We start from the raw sequence: 12,194 nt of genomic DNA on the forward strand, positions 1-12,194 counted from the left end.
CATAACAACATAATTAAACAAAAACTCCAGCACATTCCTAAGCTCCCAAACTGGACACAATTTCTGAAACAAAGACAAAACAATGAGTAAAAAGACACCTTTGGCTTTTTGTAGAATCCAGACAAATACCACTTCACTACTTTTTTCATGCGGTTGTAAGCATTCTCTTCAAGAGCAGCTCTGTGAAACAAACAGGAAGCACAGACTGAATGTCAGCATTGTTTCGAATATAAGATGCTGCCAATTGTTGTCATATATCTTACATCTAGGAGCTGACTTACACAGAAGTTTTGTGATTCTCAGTACTGTAAAACTTTCTTTGTATACTTTCTTTGAGCAGGTAAATACATTCTAAATCAAAACAGTATTTAATAATTTTTAAAAAAGCCTAACTCTTGCTTTTCTGCCATTATAAATATGCAGCCAAAAGAAGAAGAAGGTAAAAACAAACTAGTTTTCTTAAATCTTGAGAAGCCTTTTAACCATTTCCTAAAAGCTGCAACAGAAACATTTGCAACACAACTGCAATTAAAGTATTAAGAGGGGACAGACTTTGAGACATACCAGGGAGCTCTCAGGCTGACAATTTCCAGAAAGTAAGAATATTTGACAACTGATACACTGTCAGACAAGCATTCGGACTATGCATTCTATTATGCTGTTCAAGAGAACCAGACCAAACAACAAAGACTTCAGTATCTTACTGGTTTCTTATTTAAGCTTAAAAAAATATAAGGAAAGAAAACCAGTGATAGGATTGACTCACTCGGATAGGAAGTCTGCATGGTAGTAGTAATCAGATAGCTTGTCAAGGAAAGAACGAGGTTCCAAGATAAACGTAGGCAGTACAACCTTGGATAAGTCCATTCCTGGACGGACTTGCTTCAGAAGCGTCCAGATCAAACTTTTGTTTTCTTCAGACACTACTTCTGTCTGAGCAGCCTCCCCTGCCTAAGATAAATAACAAACTGCTTACAGAAAGGAGGAAGAAAATAAACGTTGAACTGTTTCAACACATTCTGATGGTGCCATAAAAATAGAAAATGTATGCACAAAATGGAACACACAAGGGGAAGAGATATAAAACTTCTCTTAATATACTTACATTATATACTTAATATATGATACTATATCTACTATTCAGCACTAAAAACTGCATTTCTTTTTTTATCAACCTTAAAAACAGAATAACACCTCAATGTGCTTCTTTTGGGCAAAGAAAAGCAGAGAGATTCTTCCTTACAGGGCCTGAGAAACAATTCGTTTCTATAGGAAACGAATCCCTCTATCCAGATCTGTTCTAAAATGCATATAAAAAGGACTTATTGCTAACTTGAACTCCTCAACTTTTTTTGAGCTTTTGTTCATTCTGGAGCCAATCCTGGAGAGCAACAAAGCGCAAAGCTTTTATATCCAGCAGGTATATAAAAATCAAGGCAACTGGAAAAAAACCCATAGTCAGAGCTTGAGAAAAGGAGAGAGTCACAACTAATTTTATCTGTTTCTGTTACAAAGATTTTTGGTGTTTGGGCATCATAATAAAATGCAATCTGAACACTGAAAACATATCAGTGCTTCCACAGAATTCTGCAAACCCCAGCACTGCTTAACTTCTCTCTTGCAGTAGAAAAAGAGGTGCAAGTTTGAACAGAAATCTTCAACTTGAAAATTGTTACTTGAAAAAAAACAAAACAGAACAATTTAATAACAGAACAGAATAAGTAACAAGAAGAAAGGCAGTCATGGTCAACTTCTGCTGCAGGTGGTCCTTTCAAAGTAAGCGCCTTCTCTCTGAGAAATACCCCAAATAATCTTTAACAAAGAGATAATTATCAGTTTCTTTGAAGATGACACCAAGTTAGGAGGTGGTGCTGATCTGCCTGAGGGAAGATCAACAGAAGGATCAAGATAAACTGGATTGCTGGGCTGAAGTTAATGGGATGAGGTTCAACAAGGCCAAGTGCTGAGTCCTGCACCTTGGCCACACAAACCCCATGCAGCTCTACAGGCTTGGGGTTGAGTTAGATGACTGTGAAGAAGAAAGGGACCTGGGAGTGTTGGTTGATGCTCATCTGAACATGAGTCAACAGTGTGCCCAGGTGGCCAAGAAGGCCAATGGCATGCTGGCCTGTATAAGAAATAGTGTGGCCAGCAGGAGCAGAGAGGTAATCATCCACCTGTACTCAGCACTGGTGAGGCCACACCTCAAGTACTGAGTTCAGTTTTGGACCCCTCAATACAGGAACGACATTGAGGCCCTGGAACGTGTCCTGAGAAGGGCAATGAAACTGGTGAGGGGTCTTATGAGGAGTGGCTGAGGGAGCTGGGATTGGAGAGGAGGAGGCTCAGGGGAGACCTCATCATGCTCTACAACTTCCTGGAGGGAGGTTGTGATGAGGAGGGGTTTGGCCTCTTCTCCCAGGCAACAAACAGGACCCGAGGAAATGGCCGCAAGTTACACCAGAGGGGTTTAGATTAGACATAAGGAAAAACTTTTTCTCTCAGAGAGTGGTCAGGCACTGGAATGGCTGCTCAGGGATGTGGTGGAGTCACCGTTCCTGGCAGTATTCAGTGATAACGGGAGGATGGATGGACTAGATGATCTTGTAGGTCTTTTCCAACCTTGTGATCCTATGATTTAAATAAACTTATCTTTCAGAAGCACAGAAGTGGTGTAGCAGAGCAGAACATGGATGGACACTTTTTTTTCCCCTCAAAATTACTAATAATGTGAAAGTCAGTCCTGTAAGGCAGCTGTCTAACGTAGCACATCCTCTAAAGTATCAGCTTTACATTCAGCAAGCAACTCACTCACTACATAAAAAGTACTTTTACCTCTCCAAGTTCTTCATGACTTTGTTCTAAGTAAGTTGTTTCTTTGATATCAATTGGCTCTGGATCAATGTAAGAGTCATCTTGTCGCTCTGAAGTGTCGCTATCGCTTTCTTCACTTTTCCCCAATCCATCATTATCAGACTCATCATGTTCATGATCATTTTCCTTATCAGATTTATCAGAGTACATATCTTGGTCTTTAAAGTGATGCCTTTCGATTTCACTGTCATTTAACCTGCAACAGATAAAAGCTAAGTGAATCTTCAGCTTCACACTATGATTTCATGCTTCCAAACAAAATCCTCACCAAAAAAACCCACAATAACTCTTAGAATTAAGTGCTGGTGTGAACCTTGCTCTAGCAGCAAAGTTGATCTTGCTTCAGTGGAAATATACAGGATGTGGTGTTGTCACTGAACTGTTAAGTGTACCAAATTTACTTTGCATTTATATTTAACTATTATATTCTCTAACTATGGCTAATGAGGTAAGGAAGGGACTATGCACCAAGGATGAAGAACAACAAAGTGAATTCTATAACTGAAGTGACACCTCACACAAGGCAACAATTAGTAGGTATAGAACATTACTTCCTCTCCCACATTAAGACAGTGTAAATAATACTGATTTTAAACTCCTTATTAACTCCCCAACATACTTTCTTCTCCATGTTACACAGTTGTACACATTCCCAGAAGGACCAAGGCACCCTCTGCTGTGATCTCACTGAGAAATGTACAGGCCTGCACTTCTGTCTCAACTGTAGCAGTATAAAAGTCCTGCCCATGCAGAACAGACATGGGCAGCTGTCTTCAAGTGCGTGAGAGATAATTCAAAATACATTTATGTCAGTCTAAAAGTATACTGAACTGGTGGAAGATTAGTGAGAAAAACTATGCAAAGCTCAAGCTTCAGACTGAATTATTTCAAACAAAGGACTAAATCTTTTATATCTTTCTAGTGCACTCTGATGCCACAACTGGGAGTGTTGGAAAGCATGTGCATTCAGCATGCCTGTTTAATGATATATTTTCAGGAACGACCATGCTCACAAAAATTTGGATGAGAGTATTTACTGAAATGAACAAAGTGACTCAAGGGCCCTCAGACATTTTACACCTATTAGTAACAGGTGATTTCAACTTTTGTACTGTTTAATTTCATAGGCTGACGGAAGCAATACTGATTAATGTGATGATTCAAACCTGAGGCGCACTGAAACCATTTAAATAGCTTTGGTGTTACTTATACCTCGGCCAAAGAAAAGCAACTTATATTCACATCTGCCTACTTCTGTAACATGAACTAAGCTTTTTTTCTGCTGAAACAAAGAAAGGAGACCAACTTCAAGATCCAAAAAAACTAAAAAAATTAAACTTTAACAGTTTAACTGAGTGCTTAAACGTATTGGTTTAATGCTCAACTTTGAGTTCCTTGAATCAAGCTGCCCTCTGTATCTGCTTTGCTCAAGAAATGAAGTACATATATATATTTCATTTTACCCATGTATAAAAACACAGTTCAAATAAGTCTTATAGAGAGAATTTAGAAGCAAACAGAACTGCAAAGAGAAATCCTCCCCCAGTAACTTCAGAGAAGTTATTACTACATGGTTCTGCCAGAAAAACAATCAGGTTTAAGTAATTAATTTACTTACGGTAAGTTGTCTCCACTGTTTAAGTTGTTAGCACGAAGCAGGCCATAGAGAGAGACGTGAGCATTGTCGCTTGAAGAATTCAAGTCATGTTCTTTACCTTCTCTAATCATTGTACGTTTAAGTAGACTTGAACATTTCAAAGCCAACTCCAAAGCATCCATCCAACACCTGCCTAAAGACACATTTACTATTAGACTAGAGATGTTGCTGGGTAGGGCGAGCAAGGTGGATGACTCATTTAGAGCATATTCTAGCATTTCTTCCTTAATACCAATATGGCTCCATCAAGGCTCTACCTACTGAATTCATCTAAAGGTGCTAACAGACATGCTCCACTTTTGAAGACCATGTAATTATATCACATGGCAGAATTTGCTCATGTTATACAATTACAACACAGAAATTACAATATAAAAATCAGTTCAACATCGGACATTCCCATATAGTTTTTCTAAGATTACATGCTTTTTTCACTCCTCACTTATTCATTTTCCCATATTTAACCAACTTTCCAATCTAATAGTTTTTCAAAAGCAATAATAATAATAATAATAATAAAAGCATTTAACACATAACAATTAAGATAGTACAAATTTACACTTAAGGGTGATTAAACAATCCAAAAATGTGACTTTTATTTCTCTTCTATACACTACATTTAAAATTAATTGTATAATTATTTGAAGGAAAGTAAGACTCTCAAGGACTCCAAGAGTATGCTTAATGAATCCATAGAAGGAAAGCAGATACTAAGAAGGCTCAACAGCGGTCTTAAATTTTGCTTTCATTTTGTAACCTTCCAAGATGGTTGCAGCAATATTAACCGCTACCTCCTCTAAGTGACGGCATTAAAAATCATAGTATCATAGTATCGTGCGAGTTGGAAGGGACCTTAGAGATCATCAAGTCCAACTCCCGGGTTTCGAGCCCCCTGTGTAGCGAAGCGGCACTTCTACCCCTGCGCCACAGGGGGGATTCGAACCCGGGCCCTCCGGTGCCGCAAGCAGCAGCTTATACCACTGCGCCACTGGGGGCACACATATATGTATATTTCAAGGGAAATTCTACTACTGGGACCCTGCAAAACTCCTGAATTTTATAATACACAAACACTTTCATTAGAAGGAGTCTACATTAGCATTCAAGAAAGGAACAAGCTGCAAGGAGCTGAGTGACAATTTCTTCGATTCAATATTATCCTTGAATAAACATGAAAATCCGCTAGTACCAACACAACTGAAAGCACCAAGTTAAGGATGAGCCTTTACAAGCACGGAACTGCAACCACAGGGCTGCAATAGACAGTAAGACAACTGAAGCAATTTCTTTCTAATGACTGACTGATGTCAAGGTGGAAAAAAACACTGAAGTGCCTATTTACCATCTGATTCTGAAGCGGCCCGGATGATCAAGTAACTGCTGGGTAGTGGCTGAGTTATAGAACCAACTGCTTCACCTTTTGGACCCTTGAAATACACAAAACAAGCATCATATATTTTAATTCAGTTTTAGAGTTTACCATTCATGTAACAAGCAGACACACTGCCGGCTATTTACCGTCACTCAGCAACATCTAATGAAGATATGAATGGAAAGATGGACAGCCCTCTTTTACTGGATTCATCTTCAAAAACATCATTCTAAGTATAGCTCCCAATGCAACCCTCTTTATTTTAAGGAGAACAGTCTTTGGGATTCAAGTAATTTTTAGTGCTTTTTTTGGTTTGTTTTGGTTTTAGGGCTTTTATTTATTTATTCATTTTTGCTTTTGGTAAATCAGATTTGGTACAGTAGTTCAGAAATGCTCTGCTGATGCCACTTAAGGCAAAAAGACGAAAGCATCAAAAATGAATGCTAAGAGGGGAGTCACCCTCACCTTTTAAGGGATTGTAAGATGGGCACTGAGACATCAGAAGGGATGAGTTATTTCTCTTAACTCCACATTTGAGATCAATAGGTAAGTTTGAAAACAAAATATATATGAGGGGGGCGTTTTAAGAGGGTTGATTTACAATGACAGCTGTCTAGCAGAAGACTCCACATTTGTAAACAACTAACTCGCCCCCTTTGGTCCTCATCCTGCTCTTGATGAGAGCAGATTCCTCTCAATTCCTAAGAAGATGCTATGGTTCAGAAACCCTAGAAAGACAGAAGAGCAAGCCAGACCACTGGAGAGAGCAGGAAGCTCTCTTCAGTGATCCACTTCATGCTGCTTTTACACAAGAATGTGTTTGGTAGCTCAGCTGCATCCTACGCTCCAGAACTACATGGCATCTGCTGTCTTTGGAAGACACGAGTCAATTAATATTTAAAGGAAATGGAGGTAGCTGTTCCCACCTGAACACTAAGTCTTGCAATAGGTATCCACTCTTCTTGTCTCCCTCCTTCTCCCTTCAACCTATCACCCCGCCCTCCCCCTCCAAATTTTGGTGCCTAACTGTATTTATTTGCATAACTAACTGTAGACTTGGTGCTTAAAAAAATAAGTAAATAAAATTCTAAGGATGGTAGCTAAGTAAATAAATGACATTCAGATGCTTAAGTCCTTCTACAAAGAGAATCAGCAGGACACCAAGAATTCAGTTCAACCAAAAGAAACATACAGGACATTAAATGCCGAAGTTTAACTTTCATTACGAAGTTTTTTTCACAATTGTAATTTAAAACAAAACAAATCCAAAAGACCCTTCAATTTCTGCCAAGCTTTGCTTTGGAATAAAATACTAAGCAATCATTTTGAAGTCCCTTCAAACATATTTACCCATGGGAACATTAAAGTAACTGATAGGCAAAGAGGGCTGTATAAAAACACACTTGAAGCTACTGTTGAAAGCTGGGTTAAGTCTACCTAATTCGTGAGTTATCACAGTTTGGTCCTGACTGATTTCCCCATAGAAGCCTGTATAAGGCTTATACCCCAGTATAAGGCTTGGAAGAGGGAATTCGAAAGCCAGCAGAGGTTTTGAGCAAAAGCAGATAATGGCAGATATTTTAGAAGCAAGCGTATGAAACAGCCAGAACATTTCTGAGGGTGAGAAGCAGGATACCAGGAGTCTTAGTGGTGCTTAGATACCCACAGACACGAGCTCTAGCGCTGGTGTAAACACTCTTCAGAAACTTCTGAACAGATACAGAGTGGAAGTCACTGGGGTGTTAAGATTCTACGTTACAGACTCCGCTACTGACTGGAAAGCCTCATCTGTGCAAGTTGTCTGATGAGGTGGCAAGTAAGGATTGCAGCTAACAAGACCCATGAGAGGCACTATGTAGAGCACCCCTGGTTTCAAGGGCAGATCACTAAGGGCCTGGCACACTGGGGGGACGCAAGGGAGAGTTCACTGCACCCTTGGGGAGAGGAGGGTTGGGAGAGATCACTGAGCACTGCACAAGGGGGATGGCAGTGTGCTGTGGCACCACGGGCACATGTGTACCGAACAAATGCCTTCGCTATCCCAAGTGCTCAAAATTGCCAGGTCACAGGATACAAACGGCAGCACTCCCCTCATGAGAACGTTACGGTTATGCTGCGGGCACACAGGATGCACTACTTTGTACCAAACAGATATAATAAAGAAATGAAGGCTTGCTTTTCAGTGTGTGTGTGTGTGTGTGTGTGTGTGTAAGCTATACTTCCTTGGGTAGCTGCACAGTGCACTGACTAGCACAGACTGACTGAACACTAAAGTAGGCTGATTTATTTTGAAATATTTGCTTGTGCTTTTTTAATCGATTACTGTTCCAAAAGCACCTGACATTTTTCTTTGCTATCAGCTATTATGACTTCAAAAATTAGTGTCCAAGACAGATGCTAGTTAGTTTTCACTTGTTAGATGACTGCATTTAAACTGATGGTACAACTACTGGATAGTGAGGTAACAGGCAAATTAAAAATTCCACTAGATTAAAAACACTGCAGTATGCTTTCTACAGCATATTCATGCCAACTAAACTCCAGTGCTGCAAATATTCATAGAAAACAACAAAATCAGGCAGTCACGCTTCACTAAATCCTTTCATGGAAAGTTATTTGTGGTAACTTCCCTAGTTAACATCTTAAAAAACTGAGATGGCATCAGGATTGGGCACATGAGGAAGAAAGAACAAGGTTCAGTGCATCAAGTGCCTTACAGTGCAAAAGGAACATCAAAGATCACAACAATGGGCTTAAGGGAGCACGGTAAGTGACTGGCTGGAAACTACTGCAGATGAGAATTTGCAAGCTGTCAGAAGGACACATTGCAGAAGGTGCTTTCAAGCAAGAAAATGTCCTGCAGTACTTATCTCTGTGTAAATTTCTTGCACTGTCATCTTCCTACACTGATGGCCAACACAACTCATTTTGTCGTAGACTTCAACCTTGTTCTGGATTATCTACTCTGTAAATCAGTCAGTTGCCATTTATGCTCATGAAAGTTTACCTGACAGTAATAAATTCGTTACTAGGAAGTTTAATTGACTAGGAAAACAAGGCAGAAAATAGTTTCAAACTTCAAGGGCTCTCATCTAATTAAGTCCAGTAATTCTCAATTGCAAAATAGCCATACCAAAATGAACAAATGCCACTCCAGCTCTCAGCACATTTAAAATGGACAATATCAACTTGTTCAGGTTCAAAATACAACCTACCTTAAAAAAGTAAAAATCTGGAGGGGCATGTCCTCTAAATTCTAAATATCTAGTTAGAAAAACAAACAAATCCATTTCTCATTGCCAAACAATAAAGAAATATAAGATTGATTTGCGATCTTCTGCAGACAGGCCACCGCTTTGCAATGTACACATACAAGTTCATAAACAATTAAATCATGTCAACACCAAACTCTGTCATTTTGAACAAAGACGCGACGTTTGCGTTCCGCTAATGTGAGATCACAATTAAGTAGTAAAACATCCACCCAAGCAACACTGAAATTAAACTATTCAAAAGGTACTACAAATTTGATCTAAGTTTGGTAGATTCAGATAATACCAACAATGACAGTAATTCAGCAAGAACATAAATATCAAGGATAATGCTAGGTGACTTCTCACTCTGAGATAAGGAAGAAACAAAAACACTGCAGCATACTCTCCAGATGTGACAGCACCACACTGGTATTATAAGTCTCATACTCTATACAATCTCACAATTAGCACTTGTATTGAGATGTGTGTTGCAGAAAACACAATTAATCAATACCAGGATTCTGACATCGCAACTTCATCTAAAGCGTTTCAGAAGGTAAACATGTTCACTTGTGCTGTGCTTCCACACCCGCTCTCCATATGTAAACACAGAACGAGGACTATAATAGTTTGTTTAGCAAACAGTGAGTAATAGTGAACATTAAAACAAAAATTACAGAAAACTGAAATAACCTGTGGCTGTGCAGAACACACCACGACTTTTAACACTTGCAGCTAAGAGCTCCTAACAACATTATGTCATGTGTGACAAAGCAAGTAGTCATCAGAACTGAAGAGAAACAGTTATCTTTGTAAAATTTCAGCCAAAACCAAAGACTGCAATTAGCAGTAAATGCTATTGTCGTACAAGGAAGCTATCTGAATTTCTGCTATCACAAGTGAATTGAACTAGGCTGACATTACATGAATGTAGAGCTGGAAGCCAAGAAATGTTTATAATGCATCCTCTGAATGCTTTCATCTTTTTCAATTCATTCCTTCCTTAATTTCCTACATTAGACTGATGTAGAATACAATATTACATACTCATTCCTTCCACTTACATAACTGCCAGTGATGGCACTGTTCTCTTCACGTCATACTTCTGCACATCATAAGTTATTTAAGTATATACAGCAGAAAGAAAAAAAAAACAACTATTTTTCTTTGCGATGAAGAAAACTACGTGCTGAAGTTTTACAATCAGAATAAATAAATCACTGAAAGTTATAACAGACAACGTGGTTCAACATTCTCTTATGGCTGTCTTCGCTCACAGTTGGCCAATACTGGTCATCCTTAAGAACCATACATGCTACCACTAACCTTTATAGCCCATATGGACTGCTCCAAAGGATGAAAAAGTTTGAAACAAAAGCCATCTTTCTTAGAAGGTCTCTCAATGAGTTCACAAGCGTTCAGGAGCACTGTTCCCACCCACTGGCCATTCTTGGGTGTTTTGTAAACAAGCAACACTCCTGGTTTCAGTACACACCACAGTTTGGTCCAGCTTTTCAAGGTACCCCGAATCTAGAAGACAAACAGTTACAGTTACATCCCAGTGAACCTGGAACACAAAACATCCTCTTCAACAAAACAGAAATCAAAATTAGACGTGTTTGTGAGTGGTTTTTTTAATTCCAAAAAAACAATAAGTCTATTCAAGTTCATCCATGTTTATCAAATATAGTAAAAAGGCATAATTTAAGTGTTCGTTCTTTTACTCTGTCTTGACAAGTACTTATTTTACAGAAGAATATACACCCAAGATATGCGAAATGTGGATAGTCATTTGAAACTTCATGAATTGTTCTATTTGGAACATTCTGTCACTAGTATGAAGGTAGGATGTTCTTTGGAAAAACACTTCTGAAAAAAGGATAGACATCTGATAAGAAAAAATGGGATATTTGCAAAATAAATTATTCAAATCAGAACTGAGTTTCTTAGATAAAATCTCTCACAAGGAGCTTTTAATTTCAACCCATATCTGCTATGTAAGACCCTTTCAAATCCCTGAATTCTGCATATCTGATTAAACTGCTTGCATCATTTCATCACCTCTGGTTCTGGTTCTTCTGTCTGTAGGTCCAAATGACAAAACAACTTGTAAGCAATGTTTTAACCTGTTAACATTCATTTTGCAAAACACCGAGAAAGTTATCCTAGACAAGCTATTGTTTGGAGCTAAATATAGAAACAGGATTTGTAAGTAATATGTTACATGTTCAAGGCATTATGATACCGACTGCCATCTTTAATGAATTCATTTCTCACTTTCTGTACATGTATTAGTGGACAGTTCATTCTAGGAGAGGAAAGGAAAATTACCAGAAAGAAACACAAATAAATCTATTCATACACCTAACGTGACCAAACTACTCTCACAGTTGGCAACAAACGTAACAGAGCTTCAATTCAAAGTGCAAAATAAAAAGAACGAGATTGGAATAATAAAGCCAACCCATGTGAAGCTAATGGCTACACATACGAGATGCATGTGACTATGGTGAACGCAATAAGTGGGAGGTAGGTTCCTCCATTATTCCCCTAGGAAGCGAGCACAAAGTCGCTGGGATGCAATTAGTATCTGCCGTTTGTAGAAAAACATTAACAGCGACTTCAGTTGCTGAACCTTTTCTATTCTGGTCAGAAAGCAGACGGCAGCTGCTAAATCTTCAACTTAGGTTTCACTTTTAGAGTCTGACCTTCAGCCAGTCAGCCATAACAATAACTGATGGGTCTGTGATTGTGCTGAGCAATTCTTTCGTGGCTCTCTTCTTTTCTTCTCTGTAATTTTTCTTTTGAACCTGTAAATAATAATAAAAATATTTATAATAAATATATATATAAATATATAATTAAAATATTTATAATGCCAAAGACAAAAGCAAGTAATCACAGCACAAAAAGCCAACTACTAATACAAACTGAGGTAAAACCTGCTAAATTCAATTAGCAAGAAAGATGGAGATAAGAAGTTTTAAAACAGTATTTGAATCCAAGGTCTAAACAACTGTTCCATACTGTTTCAAAA

The 12,194-nt window shown here is 38.5% G+C and overlaps 1 protein-coding gene across 3 annotated transcripts in view; it reads right to left on the reverse strand.

The window, feature by feature from the left end:
• The window catches only part of OSBPL8 (oxysterol binding protein like 8), an 80,019-nt gene that overhangs the window by 10,408 nt on the left and 57,417 nt on the right, over positions 1-12,194 (reverse strand). For all 3 annotated transcript variants that reach the window (XM_072329926.1, XM_072329917.1, XM_072329936.1), the window contains 7 exons: positions 11,866-11,967; positions 10,484-10,687; positions 5,874-5,958; positions 4,493-4,664; positions 2,836-3,070; positions 767-951; positions 99-180 (listed from right to left, as the gene is read on the reverse strand). In XM_072329926.1, the coding sequence (XP_072186027.1) occupies positions 99-180; positions 767-951; positions 2,836-3,070; positions 4,493-4,664; positions 5,874-5,958; positions 10,484-10,687; positions 11,866-11,967 (1,065 nt within the window). The remainder of the gene's footprint in view (positions 1-98; positions 181-766; positions 952-2,835; positions 3,071-4,492; positions 4,665-5,873; positions 5,959-10,483; positions 10,688-11,865; positions 11,968-12,194) is intronic.

Source organism: Excalfactoria chinensis, chromosome 1, assembly GCF_039878825.1.
Source record: "Excalfactoria chinensis isolate bCotChi1 chromosome 1, bCotChi1.hap2, whole genome shotgun sequence".
Taxonomy (NCBI): domain Eukaryota; kingdom Metazoa; phylum Chordata; class Aves; order Galliformes; family Phasianidae; genus Excalfactoria; species Excalfactoria chinensis.